The sequence below is a fragment of the Onychostruthus taczanowskii genome, unplaced genomic scaffold (assembly GCF_017590055.1).
Source record: "Onychostruthus taczanowskii isolate IOZ18803 unplaced genomic scaffold, ASM1759005v1 scaffold95, whole genome shotgun sequence".
NCBI lineage: Eukaryota > Metazoa > Chordata > Aves > Passeriformes > Passeridae > Onychostruthus > Onychostruthus taczanowskii.
Window position 1 is genome coordinate 1,875,075 of NW_024507546.1, and position 18,455 is coordinate 1,893,529.

General features: G+C 42.8%; 1 protein-coding gene across 2 annotated transcripts in view; it reads right to left on the reverse strand.

The window, feature by feature from the left end:
- Window positions 1-13,286: 13,286 nt before the first annotated feature.
- LOC121347878 (fatty acyl-CoA reductase 1-like) overlaps window positions 13,287-18,455 on the reverse strand; it is a 114,086-nt gene continuing 108,917 nt past the window's right edge. For both annotated transcript variants that reach the window (XM_041426853.1, XM_041426854.1), the window contains exon 12: window positions 13,287-17,848. In XM_041426853.1, the coding sequence (XP_041282787.1) occupies window positions 17,686-17,848 (163 nt within the window). In that variant the 3' untranslated portion in view covers window positions 13,287-17,685. The remainder of the gene's footprint in view (window positions 17,849-18,455) is intronic.

Sequence of the window (18,455 nt, forward strand, 5' to 3'; positions counted from 1 at the left end):
AATTACAGCTCAAAGATACCACCACAAGATCACATTGAAGGGATGTCCTTTAAGGCCTCTTCATTTGCCTTAAATTAATATCCTGATTAATTAAGACTAATCCAAAATCCCACACAGTAGAAACAAGTGTGTGATTTTCACAGTCTGTAGTCTCACAGCAGAAGTGACATACCTGGCCCCACAGTTTTAGCTTTGGGACAGAATGTGACATTGTCAACAAGAAGAAGACTTGTTAAGAGAACCAGTCTTTCCTATCCCTAAAATCTAAACCTTATTTTATTAATGACTAGGAGTGCATCCTTTTAACAAGGTAACGTAAAAAACACAACTACAAACCACAAAACCAACCATGCACAAACAGCATCAGTTCAAGAGGTAAGACTTTCTGGCAAAGGTACAAGCCCAAAGGTTTTTTTATCCCAGTTCAAAGGTAAAGGAGCTTATTTTTTTTTAACACTTTCAAAGCTTAAAAGGTTCTGAGACTGCCCCAAGTCTGTCACTGATGGAACAAGGTAGGCCAGACCAACACGTCTTAAAACTCTGCACTTTCCAACCCTGACAGACCCAATGTCAGAGTCCCACAGGGGAAAAGAAAAAATTAAAAAAACCCAAGTTTCCTCTGCTGTTTTCACAGGATGACGCACCTGAGCCTCTCAGTGTTCATTATTTACACCACTCCTACCCCTAATTAATACTTAACAGCCAAAACCACATAATGATCCAAACAGGATATGACAAAGTAAACCCAGGCTCAAATGAGTTCACCTTTGAACAAAAGAACATGGGCCCTATAAATCAATTTGGCTTTTCCTCATGAACTCTTGGTAAGCAAGGTAGACCTGAAAGGTGGTATTTTGTTCAAGGCTTTTTGGTTTGTGTTTTCAGGTAGGGTTTTTTGGGGTGGTGGGGGGGTTGTTTGTTTTGCACAAAAAGCAGAAAGTACTTTTTTCTCTTTTGAGCAGGAGTACCGACCTGAGAATCAGCTAAGTCAAGGACACCTAATTTAAAGAATTCCTAAAGGAAGGAAGTTTTTGCAAACAGATGCTGGGAACAGGGGTGCTGTTAAATTGAACATCTTTACATAAACATCCTGCTTCCCTCTATATAAATCAGACTTAACAGGAGAAACTTAAGTCATCCCTGAGAACTTTATCATTAGTTTCATTAGGAAAGGTGCGATTGCCCAAGTACATGCTGAAAGACATACCAGGTAAAAAATACACTCAAGTTTGATAATTATCTTGTGCACTTCAGTGCATCCCAGGGATAAAGATCTCTTGAGCTGCCTCAACAAAGGTCATCCCTGGCCAAAATCCCTACAGGCTCCAGGGCAGGGATTTGATCAACTGCTGCTTGTTGATGCATCTGAGTGTACAGTCAGCACCTTCACAGGTACAACTGCAACACCAGAGCCCAGAGGTCACCTGCCCCAAGCGACAGAACGGTCAAGAAGAGTCACAGATGTTTACACTGGACACGTTCACAGCACAATGCTGAGCAAGCTGCAGAAGCCACAGGATCTTGAGAAACTGGGAGCTGAAGTGCAGGCAGAGCTCCAGAGGCAGATGAAAGGGATAAGGCACTGGCACCTTCACAGGAGAGGAGACCGCTGGGATTCAGAAGGGGGCAAGAAATGGATGCTGCAGCAGCCGCCTGCTGTCCTAACAGGAGTCCTAAGCTATAAACATTGGAATTTAGGAGAGCATTGCCTGGGAGCAGTATATTCAGTTGCTTCTGAATTTCCTGAAGCACCTGCAGCTGACTTCGTTGATTCAGGAGAAGCATATCCATGTTTTCCCTCATTTTCTTTACTGTACAAAGAGAAGGGAATGTTAATGCTTGCTATGTAAAAACACAGGCAGTTCAGAAGTGTTTTTCTACTTACACTCTTCAGAAACAAGATTCCAGTGATCCACCTCACTTTCCTCTGCACCACACCTTTGCTCTTCTTTCTGATGCAGAGATGTAAACTCAGGTTGATTTGCATCTGAAAGGAAGACACTGGAAGTCAAAAGCTGCAAGGTCTGCATTCCAAACATGGCAGCTCAGCAACAACCCTTCCTCTCATCCACATCTTAAAATTCAAACTTCATTCAAGTCACAGGTGGTCCAAAACCTAAGATTAGGTACATACAGGTTTTTTCTTGGTTTTGGGGTTTGTTTTTTGTTTTTGTTTTTTCTTTTTTTTTGGTTTTTTTTGTTTTTTTTTTGTTTTTTTTGGTTTTTTTTGTTTTTTTTTTTTTGTTTTTGTTTTTGTTTTGTTTTGTTTTGAGGTGGGGGCACAGGGAAAGGAGGAAGCAAAGCTGAAGCAAGGGATCTGCTCAGGAAAGGGAAAATTGAGATTTAGTAAAAAATAAGTTTGTATTTGCACACTTTCTCTAGAAGCAGATACAGTGTTAGACTAATCTGATACTACTCAGTGTCCAACTGAAAGGGCAAAAATGAGACTTTTCTTCAGAAATTATAAACTCATCTGAAGAAAAAACAAGGTTTAGGAGTGTAAGGTTCCATGTTTAGGGTTCTTAGGCCACCTCTCTGTATCTATGTATCTATGGACTGAGAGTTCTCAAACCCTACGTTAAGAATTCAGTTTTGCCATTCTATCACAAACCTGATTATAACTTCATCATTATTCACATTGTTAAGGTGAAAGCCTTGTTTTTTTTGGTTTTTTTTTTCCCAGAAGAAACAAACAAAAACAAGTAAAACAACTCCAAACAAACCAACCACAAAAACCGAAGACCTCACAGGCAAAACACCTGCTTCTCAGGCCAACACCCACAACAATTCTGTGGGTGTCTAGGCAAGACTCAAGATGAAAATCTAGAATATTTTTGACCAAGGATAAAGGGACTTTCCAAATAAAGGTACAACAACAGGGAAAAACACCCCACAATGTCAGTTTTTATCCCTGAGTTTCAGGTCATTACTAGAACACAAAATATTGTAAAATCCAGAAAACTCCCTACTTGAAACAATCCCTTTGTCTGTCAGCCTGTGCTGTGCTAAGAATATTCCAGAGGCTTGCCACTTTAGACAACAAGCTAGGATTCAATATCCACATATAACAAAATTTGGCTGCTAGAGATGACCAAGGCACTGTTTACAGCCTTTTGCAAGTCAAAATTCCTTACATCTCCCTAAGCTTAGCATTTTGGTGGCTGAGCTCTTCTGAAGATCTAAGGCTAGACATCAGGCAACATTATGAAGCATGAGTTAGTGAGATCTTTATTATTAGTGGGATCTGAGAGCTTTGGGGAGTCTAAGGTGCCAGGCAATCTTCGTGGTAACAACTAAATTTCAACTTTAGCTTTTTCAAGTAACTTCCTCAGGTGGCAGAGATAAATACTGGGTGGGGGGGGGAGAGTAACAAAACCAAATCAACCAACACTCATATTCAGAGCAAAGAGGAAAAATTCTTTAGGAACAAACAGAAACCAGAATATTTCATGTAACTCCTGACATTTTGTGTAACTTGAAATAAACACAATTCAGTTACCTCCTGTGTGTTCACTGGGTCTCTCTCTCAGATGTTGGTGTCTGATGAAGTTTGAGCTCACATTGAAGCTATTTCCATGCTCTGAACGCCTACAGGGCTTCTCATCTGTATGGACTCTCTGATGTTGCAGCAGAGCTGTGTTACCACTGAAGTTCTTTCTGCACATGGTGCAGGAAAAGATTTTCTTTTTCAGATGGGTTTTGTGATGAGCAAGGAGGCTCGAGGCACGGCTGAAGCTTTTCTCACATTCCTTGCATTTGTAAGGCCTCTCCCCCGTATGGACTCTCTGGTGAACCACCAGGTTAGCCTTCCTGCTGAAGCTCTTCCCACATTCTGCACACACAAACACCTTTTCTCTTGTGTGGATTTGCAGGTGGGTCAGGAGCCTGCAGTGCCCCTTGAAGCCCTTCCCACATTCTGGACACTTGAAGGGTTTCTCTTCACAGTGCAGTGTCTGGCCATCAGCACCAAGGATGAGCTTCCTGGAGTCTCTTGGTTCATGAGAGGAAACATCACAGGCTGCCCCCGTCTCTGGGCTCTGGGCTTCACGTACCTGAGGCAGCTCCTCTTGCTTAAGGTCTTCAGGGAAGCCTTTCTCCTCCTCATTGTCCCCCAAAATGCAGTCCCCTGATGGAGTAAGAGACCCATCTTAATACTCCTCTGTCCCTGAGGCAGATAGGCTGCTCCTTGTAAAATAACTCAATTTCTCAGGGCTACCTTCAGCTTACACCAGATTCTCTTTTCCCAAAGAGGAATGGAAATTCTAAAGACTAAGACAATAAGGGGGAGAAAAGTGGCAAAGGCAAGAAGAGAAAGGTAGGAAATGTTCCTCTTCTCTTCCTTCCCCCCATTTCCTTGTACTTCTTCCCGTCAGAGAATGGCAAAACAGACTGCCAAGATGAAGGAAGGAATGGAACATGCTGAAGCATCTCACCCACCCCAAATATCTACTTTGAGCTATTTGTTCCTGCAGACTTAGCTCAAAAGCTTTCCAACCGGCTGAATTATCATTAACACACTATTTCAAAGCTGGGCATTTGGGTGGGGATCTTTCAGCACAAAAGAGCCCATCCAACCTTCACTAGGCAAGGCCAGCAGAGAGATTCAGGTTCTCACTTGTGCTAGTTCATATTTTTTTTCAGAAAACAGTTAAATTATGTCTCTTGTAGGTTGGCACACCAGGTTTTTTTTCTCTATCACAACACCAGTTGTAAGTACTATAAGGATACTGTATATTTATGCATCAGAAGGCTGGGCTCTTTATTGATTAAAAAAAACCCAAACCATCAGCTAATTCCCAATTAACTATTACAATCTCTTTTCATAGCTAGATCTAATGCAACATTTACTTTCCATGCAATGCCAAGCCAGATAAATTGCATTCTGAAGAAATGCATCAGAAACATGTCCCTTTCATTCCTAAAGAATGCAACCTCTTTATTTCAGAAGGGTATATGCACCATCATACACCCCACAGTAAGCTCTAGCTATCTTATGCAGATGGGTAGATCTTACATTTACAGCTGTTCAGCACTTAACAGAATTATAAGGATCACCTAATGAACACTTAGCCAAGGCAGATTTTTGCAAGCACGTTCAGGTGTTTACTATTAATTCAAGCAGAGGCTTTAGTAACTAGCATCTCTGATACAGCATTAAAATAGTACTCACACATTTAACACAAGAAGAGTTTGTTTAATCCACTAACAACACCAAACCAGGCTTTCTACATTCAAGACAGAACTCTGCAGCGCAATTTCAGTCTTACTTTTATGATCCAAAAGAATAAAATTCTTAAGTAATGTGTCCTTGAAGAGGCAAAATGCTCTGTTTACATAGACATGGCTACCAACATCTGAATAGCAGCAATAAAATAAACAAACTTGCTGACAGAGGGAGTCCTCTCTCTTATATCAAGGAATTACACCCAAGAAGAGCTTTCTCCCAGAGGGATGAAGAAGGCTCTCTCTGAAAGGAGCACTCATTCCTGACGCTACAACCACGAGACTGATTGTTCCCCGAGAGCCTGGCAGGTCCCTGACAGTGAGAGGGAACCACAGAATCCTCCATTCCCAAACACACCCAGAGCCAGGCACTCACACACTTTGGATTCAGCTCCACAACTCCCTCAGACCCTCCTCACCTGTGAGAAACCCTGGAAAAGGAGTGTGCTGGCTGCTCATCAGTCCTAACAAACTGTATTGTCTCATTTTAGAAGAGGTGCTGGAAAACCGCAGCAGAAAGAAACCCTGAACACCACTGCAGCCTTGCCTCAGCCTGGCATGGCATCCCGAGGACGGAATGCTGGCACCACGCTTCCCTGCAGGATTTAACTAGCAAGAGTTTACACCTCACCTGGATATTCTGCAGCATCACTCCTCTCAGGGCTCTGGAAAATAGAAAATATGGACTCCATTGCTGGCTCCATCTGAAAGAGGAGAGGACAAGGAGCATGGAACCTTTCCCAGCAGATGCGAGCAGAAGGGGAGGGGCAGACGCTGGTACAGCACGCTTCGGCAGTGCCCGGCCTAAGGGCGGCAAACGTGCCGAAGTCAGCGAGCCCGCCGGGACCGAGAGCAGCCTGCAGACAGACCTGACCTGGGTGAGCCGTGAGCTTCATCCAGAAACTAGCCTGATAAGGAGCGCCTTTCCCTAAGCTCAGTCTCCCTGGAAGCACCGACCAGCCCTCGGGCTACGAGGCCCGCTCAGCCACCTTACCTCGTGTTTCCTGCCACGCTTTAATCCCCGGCCCGCTCGTCCCCTCCCGCGGGGCCGCTCCGCCTTCTCCCGAGCCCCGGGCCTGCTCTGCGGGGCTCTTGCCTCGCCCCGGCCTCGCTGCTCCCCGGTGCCGCCGGCGCTTCCCGGCACGGCCCAGCGCTCCTGCCCGGGGCCCAGACCCGGCCGGGGGGTCAGTGCTGCTCCCCTCAGCCCCGGGAGCAGCGGGCGCTGCTCGGGTTCGCCCTTCAGCATCGCCAGCCCCTGGAAATGCGGCGGGAGCTCTTGCTCCGCTACCCTGCGCGGCTCCAGCCCGCGCTCCGGCCACGTTCGCTCGCTGGGTTCCCCCAGGGGCACCACAGGGCTGAGCTGGCAGGGGTGCAGCTGGGCAAGGTGAGTCAGGGAATGGTCATCGTCCTACCCCTCTGCTCGAATCCCCCAGCACAGGATTGCATCCGGATGGTTCTGGAACACTCCCAGTGAGGGAGACTCCACTCCCTCTCTGTGCAATCCGATTGCGCAGCCTTAGGAATAAGGTGCCGCGATAGGCTCGTGGAACTGAGCAGGAGCTGTTTAATGTGGTGCTGCCTTAGGTTGCAGTGCAAGCTGTGAGCGGGTGTGTGCTCTGTCTGCTGCTCTTTAGGTGGGGCAGTTATCATCTGTTAATAGGCCATCGAGTCTCACTGCATGACTGATAAAATCACATCATCCCATTGTGAGGTACTCCAGCCAGTGGGAGGAGACAACCATTCCTACCTGGATAGAATCTGAGACTTGAAAAAACACAGGCAGCATTTTCCCACTGGATTCCTGGAGGAGCAGCTTTCTTTTGCACTGGATTCCCAGAGGAAGACCAGGCCCATCTACACCACCACTGGGCCTTCAGAGGAGAACTACACCCTTCTACAGGATCCCTGCTCCAACAGAACCATACCTGTCATTCCAGGAGGACTGCAGCCACCATTTAATCAGACTGCTACCGACACCCTGACCAACAGGGTGTCAGGTTGTATTCTGACTCTGTCACTGTTGTTTTGTATTACTGCATTCTTATTTTATTTTCCTAATAAAGAACTGTAATTCCTACTCCCCATATCTTTGCCTGAAATCCCCTTAATTTCAAAATTACAGTAATTTGGAGGGAGGGGGTTTACATTTTCCATTTCAAGAGAGCCTCCTGCCTTCCTTAGCTGACACCTGTCTTTTCAAACCAAGACAGGAGGGAAGAAGTTCTGTTGACATTTACCGTTCTTTTGACATGTGCTTTTGTTGTTCTAGTTTGGTTTTGAACCCTTTTCCTGTTCTCCCTTCAATCCTCCCTTCCCCTTTGTGTGGTTGCAACCTGTGCCAGGATCTCACGACCCTTACAGGGAAGAATTTCTTACCAATATCCAATCTAAACCTGCTCTCTTTCAGTGTGAAGCCATTCCCCCTTGTCTTGTCACTGCAGGTCCTTGTCCATCTTTCCTGCAGTTTCCCTTTAGGTCCTGGAAGGTCACAATGAGGTCACCCCATAGGTTCACTCCTCCAGGCTGAACAATCCCAATTCTCTCAGTGTTTTCTCATAGGAGAGGTGCTCTAAATTTGTTTAGGGAACATTAAATATCTGGGTATTAACAGATCATAGGGAGTCTTAGAGATAAGGAACTCCTAAGACAGCAAGACTCTGGGCCAGAGCTGGGTTTCCAGCTGTGTCCTTTTGGCTCACTGCAGTTGTTAATAAAGGATTGTGGAGGGACTCACAGTCTGTATTTCCCATTCCAGAAGCCCTCCTTTGCTGTGCCAGCCCTTTTCTGCCCTGTGGGATCATGGCTGCCTCTTTCAGACCTTCTCTCTGCTCAGGCACACACCAGGGCCACGGAGCAGCTCTTTGACAGTGACATCCTGCAGCTAAGGGCACAGGTTTAAGTCCCATGTGCTTTCAGTAGTAGCCACTCCTTGGTGCTGCTCTAAACTAAGATAATTATTTTGTTTAACTTCTGGTTTTCAGGCCATTTCCCCTTATTTGTCAGGATTAATTTTGATTTGGGAAGAGCTGGATTCCATGATCCTTGCGGGTCCCTCCCAGCTCGGGATATTCTGTGATTTGATGATGTGACCTTGTTTTATGGCAGTTTCAGGTGCTGCTCATTGAGCAGTCTGAGCTTTTCCTTCTGCAGTTGTGTGCTTTGGAGGATAGAGGTATCCCAATCACAGTAACAGCCAGTATTTTGCAATAAACAGGATTATTTTCCCTTGCCTTCAGAGTCCATGATGTAGATGTGAATGAGCTTGTTGCATTAGATGCTGTTGGTTGTCAATAGACCTTTATGCAGCATCCTAATAAATCACATTCCAGCAAGGTCTGTTCTTCCCTGCAGGGAAAAATGGAAACCTGGATTAAATGACTTCAACATATTGGAAGTTGGTGAAAGAATACTATTCCCACTATCTAAATGAATCTAGCCTATAGACACCAAAGTGACTGAGTGTCATAGAAAAATTAATTAAGAAATTAATTATTTTCTTGGCCCAGCAGAGCTTGAATTGTGTGGCATGATAGCTTGTAAGACCACCAGGTAACAGAAGTGCAAAAAAGATTGTGAAGAGTTTTCTCACTCATCCCTCAAGTTCACTAAAGAAAGCAGTGGGTCTTCATGCAAAAATAGTGTGTAAGTAATAAAAGAGTCTGTTGTAATACATGAGTAGGTTACAACACATAGCTATGGCATTTTATAATTTTATAATTTAAAATTATTGCATTTGGGAAACTAATAATAATCATTTATATAAAATTCTTTCAAGACTGTATCTCAAATTAGACAAATCCATGTTAGATGTCTGTGCAAGTAATTTTAATTTGAAAGACATCATTTTCACTAACTTAAGTAGGAGGCTTGGGTTTCAATTTAACAGGAATATTCTGAGTTCTAACTAGCCCTGTCCCCTGCATTGTTCACAGCCTTCCCACCTTGATGCCAAGGTTTTAAAGAGCCTACTCTTTATCCCTGCATTCAGATCCTTAATGAATCTGTTGAATCCTCTCATCTGGGGTTACACATAATATAATTTCCCAGGTTAACAATGAATTGCAAAGAAGTATTGTGATTTTCTGTCAGGTTTTGCATTAATTTTGCATTAATTTTGCAGTGTTCTTGCCTCAGCTTATTCGTGAGAATGATCATGTGAGATAAAAACCTCTTAAAGCGCAGACTGTATGCCATCTCCAATTCCTCTGCTTTTAACAATGCCTCTCACTCTATTGTAAGACAAAATTTGATGTGACATAATTTGCCTTTGGAATTCCACACTATTATTCTTTTCCTTTTTAACTGCTGAGTGACTGCTGAGTATTGTTCTTGTACTGAAGTCAATCTCACTAAAAATAGTTCCCACATTCTTGTCCTCTTGTATTTCCTTTGTCTTCTGCAATCTTGTCCATCTTTCCTGAGCTCTCCAGGATATATACCAGCCTACCTCAGCTTGCTCCAGCCTACAGGTGACAGTAAAAAATCTAGATTAAGTACTCTGTAACCTCTTCTCTGTCTGCTCTGAGTTTTTACCCTTTTGATGCTGATCTTATGTTTATTACATAAATTATGCTAATTTTTCTACAAAGACACAGATTTTTTTTGTTTGTTTTTTTTTCCTCTGTTGTCTTCCAGTCAATAACCTTATAGAATGTTTTTGGACTGTTCTGTGTTCCAGTTACTTAGTTGTTTGGCCATGCTTTATTTATTTTTTTGTAAATACATTATTTTATGTAATCTGACCTACTTGTCACCTCCTGTGCCATTCCTGTTCATGACTTCTGACCAGTAGGGAAATTTGTGGCTTGTCAGATTTACTCTCTTAAACTTTTTTTTTTTTTCCTTTCTCTAGTTGGAGACAGTACATTCTTTAGCAGTTCCTTAAAGGACATTTAAGAGCCCATCTTCCCACAAGCTGTTCTCCAGGGGATTTACCTGCCTTGGGATCTTACTGCTGGTTCTCTGAGATTGCAGACACCTGATTTCTGGAAATACAGTCCTTTCTTTTGTGGTGGGTATCCAGTTCTCACCATTGCTTCAGCAGAAGGGTGGAGCAGGATTTTTACTTGCTTTTTATGCCCTGGGGTAGTAGATGTTGCCTGGGATCTTTTCTCTCAGTATTTTGTCTCACTTCTGATAAGGTAAAATCCTTCTTATCACAGCATCACTGATGTTGGAAAAGACATCCAAGAATGTAAGCAAAACTTATCAATGTTTCAAATCCATATTCATCGCAGGACACAGCACTTCCAAATAAAATGCCAAATGCTGTAATAGAGCAAGCTGTAAACAAAAACTTCTCAGCAGATAAATTCTTGCTTTATATACCAAAATATATTTACCATTTTGTATTGCTCATTGACTGATTTTTTGCTTTCTAAGGCTAAACAGTATCTTAATTAGAAGAAATACTAATAGAAGCTAGTTGGAAGTTTACTGCATATTAAATTCTAGCTAATTCCTTTGCTTGCTTTCACGTTCTATATTGTCAGTAATTATGACAATGAAGACTAGGAAAACAATTTAATTTTTTTTTCCTGGAAATATTAATCTCACCCTAATGCCAAAAAAAATAAAGAATTAATAAAATAATGCAACTGTTGCTTTTACTATCCCACCACTAAGACTGTCATCTATCAGATGCCTAAACTCACATCCTCTCTCCCAGCTTTGACTGCAGAGTGCCAAACTTGCGCCTCACTTGGCTTTTCAAGCTAATTTACCTCATTAGTCTGCTCACTGCTGAATTTGCCCTTGCTGACTCAATCTCAGTTTATTCTTTTGGCATATCCTTCCTGGCAGCCCTTTATTTATCAATAAAGCTTTCCCAGAGGTGCTAAGTGGTAGCAAACTTCCCATGGGCAGTTGACATTTCTCTTTCCCCAGACCACCTGTCACATCAACCTCAGCTGGGGGGGGAGTAACAAAATGTGCTAAAATTATCAATAATCATGGATTGTGAAGAGAGGACACAATTTTCTCTTAAACTCAGTGTTGCATAAACACAGTCATTGTTGAACAGGTTCACGCTTTCAAGCAGCCAGTTTTATTTATTACTCTTCAATTACAGTTGTGTTTTTACTGTCTGTGGTTTTAAATTTTTCTTTCCTCAAGTTCCTCAAGTTCCACAATGCCTCCATTTTTAAAAGCCTGACGCAATGAGAAAGATACATTTAAATCGACCTGCCTCTCTCTGCAAGATTGTGCCATGCTATAAACCTATTACTTTCTGGTCAAAACCTAACTGCCAGAGGCACTGCCAGTGCCTGAATTTCGGGGGCTCTCCAGTGTCTCGCACAGCAAACACTTGGTGACAAATGACAGTGGCAAAGGACCTGTGTTATCAGTAGCAAAATATCAGTCTTTGTGTGTCTCAGATCTTGCCCATCTACTGATCCAAATACACTTATAACCTCTTCCTTCAAACATTTTTGCTGGCATTTTTACCAGCCCTGATTTCTCTGGCCAGTTTATATAGGTTTAATCCAGCGAATTATGTTTCATTAAGCCAGTGGTTCCCAAGGGTTTATATTCTCTGGAGTGGTTGTGAATCCCAGTTGGAGAGGAGGAGCGTGCAGTGAGAACTGAATCAAAAATACAGAAGTCGGGCACAAGCTGAGGTGGGAATTCCTGTTTGAAAGCCCTCTGAAAGCTCTCTCCATATCTTGTTCAGGGAAAACTGGGAAAAGATGGATCACATTGGCAGCTCCAGAGCTATTGTCTTGATCCTCTCTTGCCTGATCTTCTTTTACAGATGATGCATTTCTTTGCTGTGCACTTTTGCTGTGGCTTTTTTATCTGGGACTGGGTGTTACCTGCTGCTTCCCTGGAAGGAGCAAGCCACCTCTGAGACTGCAGTGCACATAGCTGCAGGAATTTGTATTATCAAGGCACCTGTGGCAAGAGAAGTAGATGAGTGTGTGGCCCTCTCCTGGCTCTGGATGGGCTCTGGTTAATTCAGCTTCCTCTGCTGTGGTATCCATTCCACAGGTAGGGTGTGAGTCCAGAAATCCAATTTATCCACAGCACATTTCATAGCCAATAATCCTGGGAGTTAGGAACTGGGACCTGTGGCCTCAGTTCTTAATGAACACCAGTTGTCCTTAACTGAGGGAGATGGCGGGGAAAATTGAAAATTGGCTGGGGTGCCTTCCCTTGAGACCTGGTGCTTATTCTGTGTGAGCTATGGTGTTATCAGCTAAGGATTTTTCCTACTTTACATAATTTTCCTCCCCCCCTATTTTTGCTTCCCTTAAAATATGAAAATTAATGCAATTTTCCTCATTTATTTATTATTTGCCTTGATAATACTGGGCAATTAGAATGTCGGAAGAAAAGCTTTAAATATTGAAGACTTCAGGTTGACCTTCAAATCTGTTCCTTGAAAAGAGGTCAAACTTTCTTGCTGATGGCTTTAATTCATTGATGCATCTTAATGGAAAATTGATTATTTTTTTCTCCATAAAGATCACATTTACATATAAAAAATGGAAAATGGTATTTTAAGGAAAGACTTGCTAACAAAATGAAAGCGGTATCTTTGATGTATGCCCTGGGTTTCAGAATTGGAAATAATTTTCGTTAAGCAAAGGGTCATGATAATGCTGTGTCTTTTCCACTCATTGAAGTCTGCTATATTGCAAGGAAGTGAGAGATAATTACTAGACATTATTTACTCTTGCTTGACAGAAAACTAACAATATGAGGTGAGGTCTCTATACTTAAACTAAAAAAGTGGGGTAATATACTCAGGTACAAATGGGATGTTTTTTGGGGAAGTTGGCTGGGTTACTCCAAATTTTTCTTTGCTGCAGACCTGTCCCTCTGAGTTTCCCCAGGACACTCATTACAGCAGGACCTTTCAGTCTTCTGTATCAGGGTTAAAAATCTCACTATTGCAGCCTTTAAAATTTTTGTTTCCCTCCTGTAGGCGAAGCTGCCATTCCACTGACAGCTGTGCTGCAGATGTGGGCAGATGTGCTGGATAGGCAGCCTCTGCTCAGCTGCGATGGCCAGCAAGTAACCACCTCCTCTAGCAAACCAAGCAATGCAAAATTACCGTAGCGTTAAAATATTTTGTTTTATTAAATGTTTCAAAGAACATAAACATCATATTAACAATTTTATGGCTGAGGTTCACGCAATTTGTGGTTGGACCATTTTATCTGATTTGAGAGCTCAAAAGGTTACGCCTTAACATTAGAAACTCTGTAATTAAGATTTGTAACAGGAAGTTGTCTCATAGCTAACAAGAGGATAGAAATAGCAGATAGAACCGTAGAAACTTTGGGCAGTGGGAGAGTACATATTTTACTATAAACTGGGGTCTGCCAAGGTCATGTAAGGATAAGAAACCTTTTCTAAGTGGCTTCATATTCATCTGAAAAAAAACAATTCATAATTGGCTTTTAAGCAATGGAGAAAAGTGGGATAGTACATCTTTAATTATTCCCCAAATACGCTTCTGGATTTTAATTCTCTTTAAGTAAATCTGTACCACCTTCATACCAATATTTAGCACCATGTAATGGGGTGTTCACCACTTACCTTCTGGGGAATGTTATTTGCTCTGTGCTAGAATAAGGGGTCCAATTGTACTAAAGTTGTACTGAAAGTTCATCCTTGCTTTCAGCGGTAGTCAATGCTGGAAGAGCAACAGCATGCTTTCAACCATGAAGCTGTAGCTTATTTACAAATAAAAGGATGCCCCCCTCCCTCTTTTCCCAGTTGCTTATTCATAATGACTCAATTAACAGCTACAGGTTAGGTTCCTTTTACACTGGAAACAAGGGTATGTTTTAATCGCTTTGCGGTAAACTGAAGTGGAGCAGGGCACTCCAAACAAGCACAGCCTCGCACTTCAGGATAAGCTCCACCGCTTTTACCGTGTCTGGTTACTGTTGTCTGGTGCTGGAAGATGCAGCTGTACACACAGGCAGATTTACTCATGTTTCCTTAGAAAATGTAAAAGAACACATTTCTGCAGGAGGCGGGTAATGGGCCAACAACCTGTGATTTATCAGTGGGTCTGTTACCTCTCCCTCTCTACTGTGGAAAAATTGTTTCTTAACATGGAACAGAGGAGGGTGGAGGGGTAAGAAATTAATTTGTTTTAGGAACAGACATGCTGATGATAAACAGCTTTGGTTGTTGTTCAAAAGCAGTTAAAACACAGATTAATTGTAGGGATTTGTTGTGGTTTGTTATCACCATTTAATTAAAAAAAGATACTTGTTAATTGCAAGCTTCTGCCTATTGCTGATGGTGGAATGATATTCAGTGTTTTCTTTCAGATTATCTTCCCCAAGGCTTGGGTTTCTTCAGAGCACAAACAAATCCACTGAGAAGCACAAAGTAAACCACTGAACATCAGCCACTGCTTGAGATGCAAACAAGTTCTTGTACCCAGCTCTCCACAATGACAGTCACAGCTGGCACTCAAGGGCCACTGCCACACATCAGCCCCTGCACTGAGGCTTTCTGAAATATGTCTGTGCTTCAGACCATCAGCTGGAAACATCTCAGGCCACAAGAAAATGGATTAAAGATTCAAGTTCCCCTTGATGTTACATGAGTGTTAAAACAAGCTAACAGCTTGATCTACCCCAGGCAAGGCCAGAGCTCTGGAGCCAGCTGCTGGCAATGCTGTGTGGGCTACAAAAGGTCTCCAGAAGAGCAGACACCATCTGCAACAGCTCTGTTTTTCCAACCCAATCAACTCTTGCTGTTTTTTTGGGGCTGAGTCGCTTTTCTGCAGCCATTTCCTTTAGCAAAATGCTGAAGAGCCTTAAAATGACATACCACCACTGTTCTGAATGCAGCACATTTTTGTGTGTTCAGAAAACCAGGTCTGGATATGCTCAGGGGAGCAAAAAATACACTTCAGACTTGTGGGGACAATACAGCCTGTGCACACAACTGTGAATACCTACTGGCATATTGTGAGGAATTCCTGGCATGAGCAGGGGAGGGGAAGAAAAGGTGGGGCTGACTGGTGTTGTAGCAGCTCTGCACCTTTGACTTTTCTGAGACCCAAGCTTTTGTCTATCACGTGCACAGCCCAAGACTTATGATCCCCTTTAGTGTTGCTTCTCTTTGTCCATAAGGCAGGCACTTAAAAAGACTTTCAGGATAAGTGTTGAAATGATTTCCTGATGTTTGAGTGGAAGTTTGTTTCAAAGTGATCTACAGTTTTGGTTTGCTTTGTGTTTTAGCCTTTTTTATGAGGACTGCAAGCTGCCTGATGACCAAATGATGTAACTGAGGGAATGCACTCTTCCTGGAAGAATCCCTGCAGCAACCTGCCTCAGCCCCACCAAGGTAGCAAACTACAATGCCACAACCTTCCCCAAAATATTGCTGTGGCAGCACTGGACAGGGAACGTTGGTCCCAGCCCCTGAATGCAGAGCTCCAGGTTTCCCAGGTGGTGACACCTTGCACAGCATGCCCTGAAACTGGAAAACATATGCCCAACAACCAGTTTCACTACAGGAAGAACATTTCCAAGGCAAGTGCTTCAGAAATTGGCATCTTTGCAAACTGGGTGCTTGACCTATTTAAGCACAGATCAAAAGCAGTATGTGACAAATACAGAGGTCTGTGGCAGGCAATGCCAGAGCCCTGCCATACTGGACAGCACATTTCTGGCCAGGTTCTGCTGCGGGCACCCTTAGGCCACTGCTTGGAATCAGACCTCTGGGGCATACAGGGCAAGATTAATTCCTTGAACCTGTAGAAGGATTTCTGAACCAGCTTGAAGTGCTCAGATATAAATGCACTGTCAAAATTTGCTCTTACCTTCATTACCAAAACCAAGTATAATTTTTGAGGAATGCCAGGTTTGCAAATTCTCTGCTCTTCTCAGCTCACAAAAGAGCAACTGTGTCACTTTGTTGTGTTTTTTGTGTAGCATTACTTTTTCAGACAGCTGGCATGACACAAGATTAGAGAAACTGGGTGCTGCATTGAAGACTGATCATCTTAAAAGTGCTTATTCAGTGTTATCTGAATAAATAATATTTCAGTGTAAGATTTGACTTTGAAAATCTGACAATGCAGTAAATTTGTTGCTGTTGTTACACCGCTACTTTCAAGAATGCTCTCTCTCTCTGGCCCCACAGGAATTTACAATTCACTACAAGAAACAAGGATCTCCAACAGCTATGAGCATTGGGAAGGTCCTTGGCTTCCTTTCTAAACTGCAATTGAATTCTAAAACTCTGAAAAATCGAATTCTAAAAATTCTAAACTGCAGGACAAAGTGTGTTACCTTCACAGCTGCATGACTGTTCTTACAGAGAAGTCAAAGAATCACAGAGCTGCTTAGGTCAGAAAAGACCTTTAAGATCATTAAATCCAACATTTAACCTATTCTCAAGAAAAACAAGTTTCAGACTTTTTAATGCCTCCTGACAGGAATGGCAGCAGAACAAGCCCAATGATGTTTCCTCCATGTGTGTCTTTACACTTTCTTTGCCACTGGAAATGATCAACTGCAAACTGATTTCGCTGTAATGAAAGGCCAGTATCAGGCTGGTTTTGAGCTACAGGGAGAGAGATTTCCTGCAGGGGAAAAAAAGACCCATACTTCAAAAATAATGACACGTTTCTGTATTCTTCTTCTGAATTTTATGAAGCCTTCTCTTCATTCTCAGGGTTAATACAGCATTTTTCAAGACCCCCAAAATGTCCCAAGCAAATGTGATAAATGAAAGACCAGGAATTTTTTAATAGACTGAAACCTTAACCACAGGGAGAAAAGAAGACCTCTCTGTAAGAAAGCAGCTTGTGAGTGAGCAGAGTTAACACAGGTGCAAGAATACTACATGTGTCTTCAAGTATGGCTTGAAAGCATCAGTCCTCAGCAGCAATACAAGACAAGATCTGAAAACTGTCCTGTGTGTTCACTGGCCTCATGTGACTGATGTTTCCCCCTCCTAAGTTTTGAAAAACTGAGAAGGTGTAATCTTGTTTTTTTCAGTAAAGTACCATTTCACTGAATGAGAATGAATGAACAGCTGCTTTAGGAAGACCTCTTACAGGTGATTTCCTCAGCTGGGTCTCCTCTGGTGGCATCCTTGTCTTCCAAGGTCGTGCTTTAAATTTGCCTCTTTTGAGGAAGAAGATGGGATTAAGATAACCTAAGGAGTAGTATATGGGAAGACAATGACTTTGGTTAATCCTTACTCTTGCACATCAGACTTTAGATGAGAGGTCCCAGCTTGACCTGTTCCTAAAGCTTCAGTTATGGCTTTAAAAATTGGCCTGGTCCTATGGAAAAAAGACCATATATTAAAGCATTAGTTAAAATTAAAAAGGTGAGCATGTAACAGTGTACAATAAGTGCCAGCTGCTGTTGGAGGGAGTGGATTTTTCTGCTACTTTCAGACCCCGATGCCCACAGTTGCTGATCAGAGGAGATGGAGGTCCTTCTGGAAGAGGCTGGTTGCTGATGAATGGCTTCAGTGCCTGAGGGTGCTTGATGCCCTGAAGTAGGACAGGAACTTGTAGCAGAGGCTCACCACAAAGTACCAGATGTTTCGAGCCATCTGCGACCTTGCGATGAAGATGCGCCAGATGATCACAAGGAGGGTGGTGTTGAATGCGTATCGGATGTTCCTCAGCCTGGGAAAGAGGCATCTTGTCAAGAAACACACAAACAACGAGAAGCTCACCAGCCCCCTGCATTTCTTACAGGTAATTCAGGAATAAATCCTATTTACAAGTGACCTTTGGGCTTTTTGCCATTCCTGTTTTAGTGGAGACACTGTGCTGGAGTCCTTGGTCTTGCCAAGGACTGTGCTGAAGCTGGAGCACAGTGAATAGTTCATGATGTAGGTGGAATAGCTAGTATTGGAATTCACTCTTGTTCTTCTCTCACTTCAAACCAGAGTGAAGTCATATGGTGAGGTTTTTCTTTAGGACAGTCTGTGTCCAATACTTTCTGCTTTGGTCTTATATACTGGCTATCTCTGACTTTGCAGGATTTGGGGCAGCCTTGAGAACCTCACAGGAGTTGACAAGCAAGGTTCTCTTATTTGGGTGAAAGCTCATCTTTAGAGTTGTGAAATTATACAATGATCATAAATGGTCTTCACTGTTGCAATACTGCAGCACTGGGATATTTTATGTTTTGCGGGGAGTGGGTTAGTTTACAGCATCAATTTCAGTGGTATTACTGAATTTTTCAGATTGTAATGATCCTGTCTTCTTTCTGTCAAGCAGAAGCTTC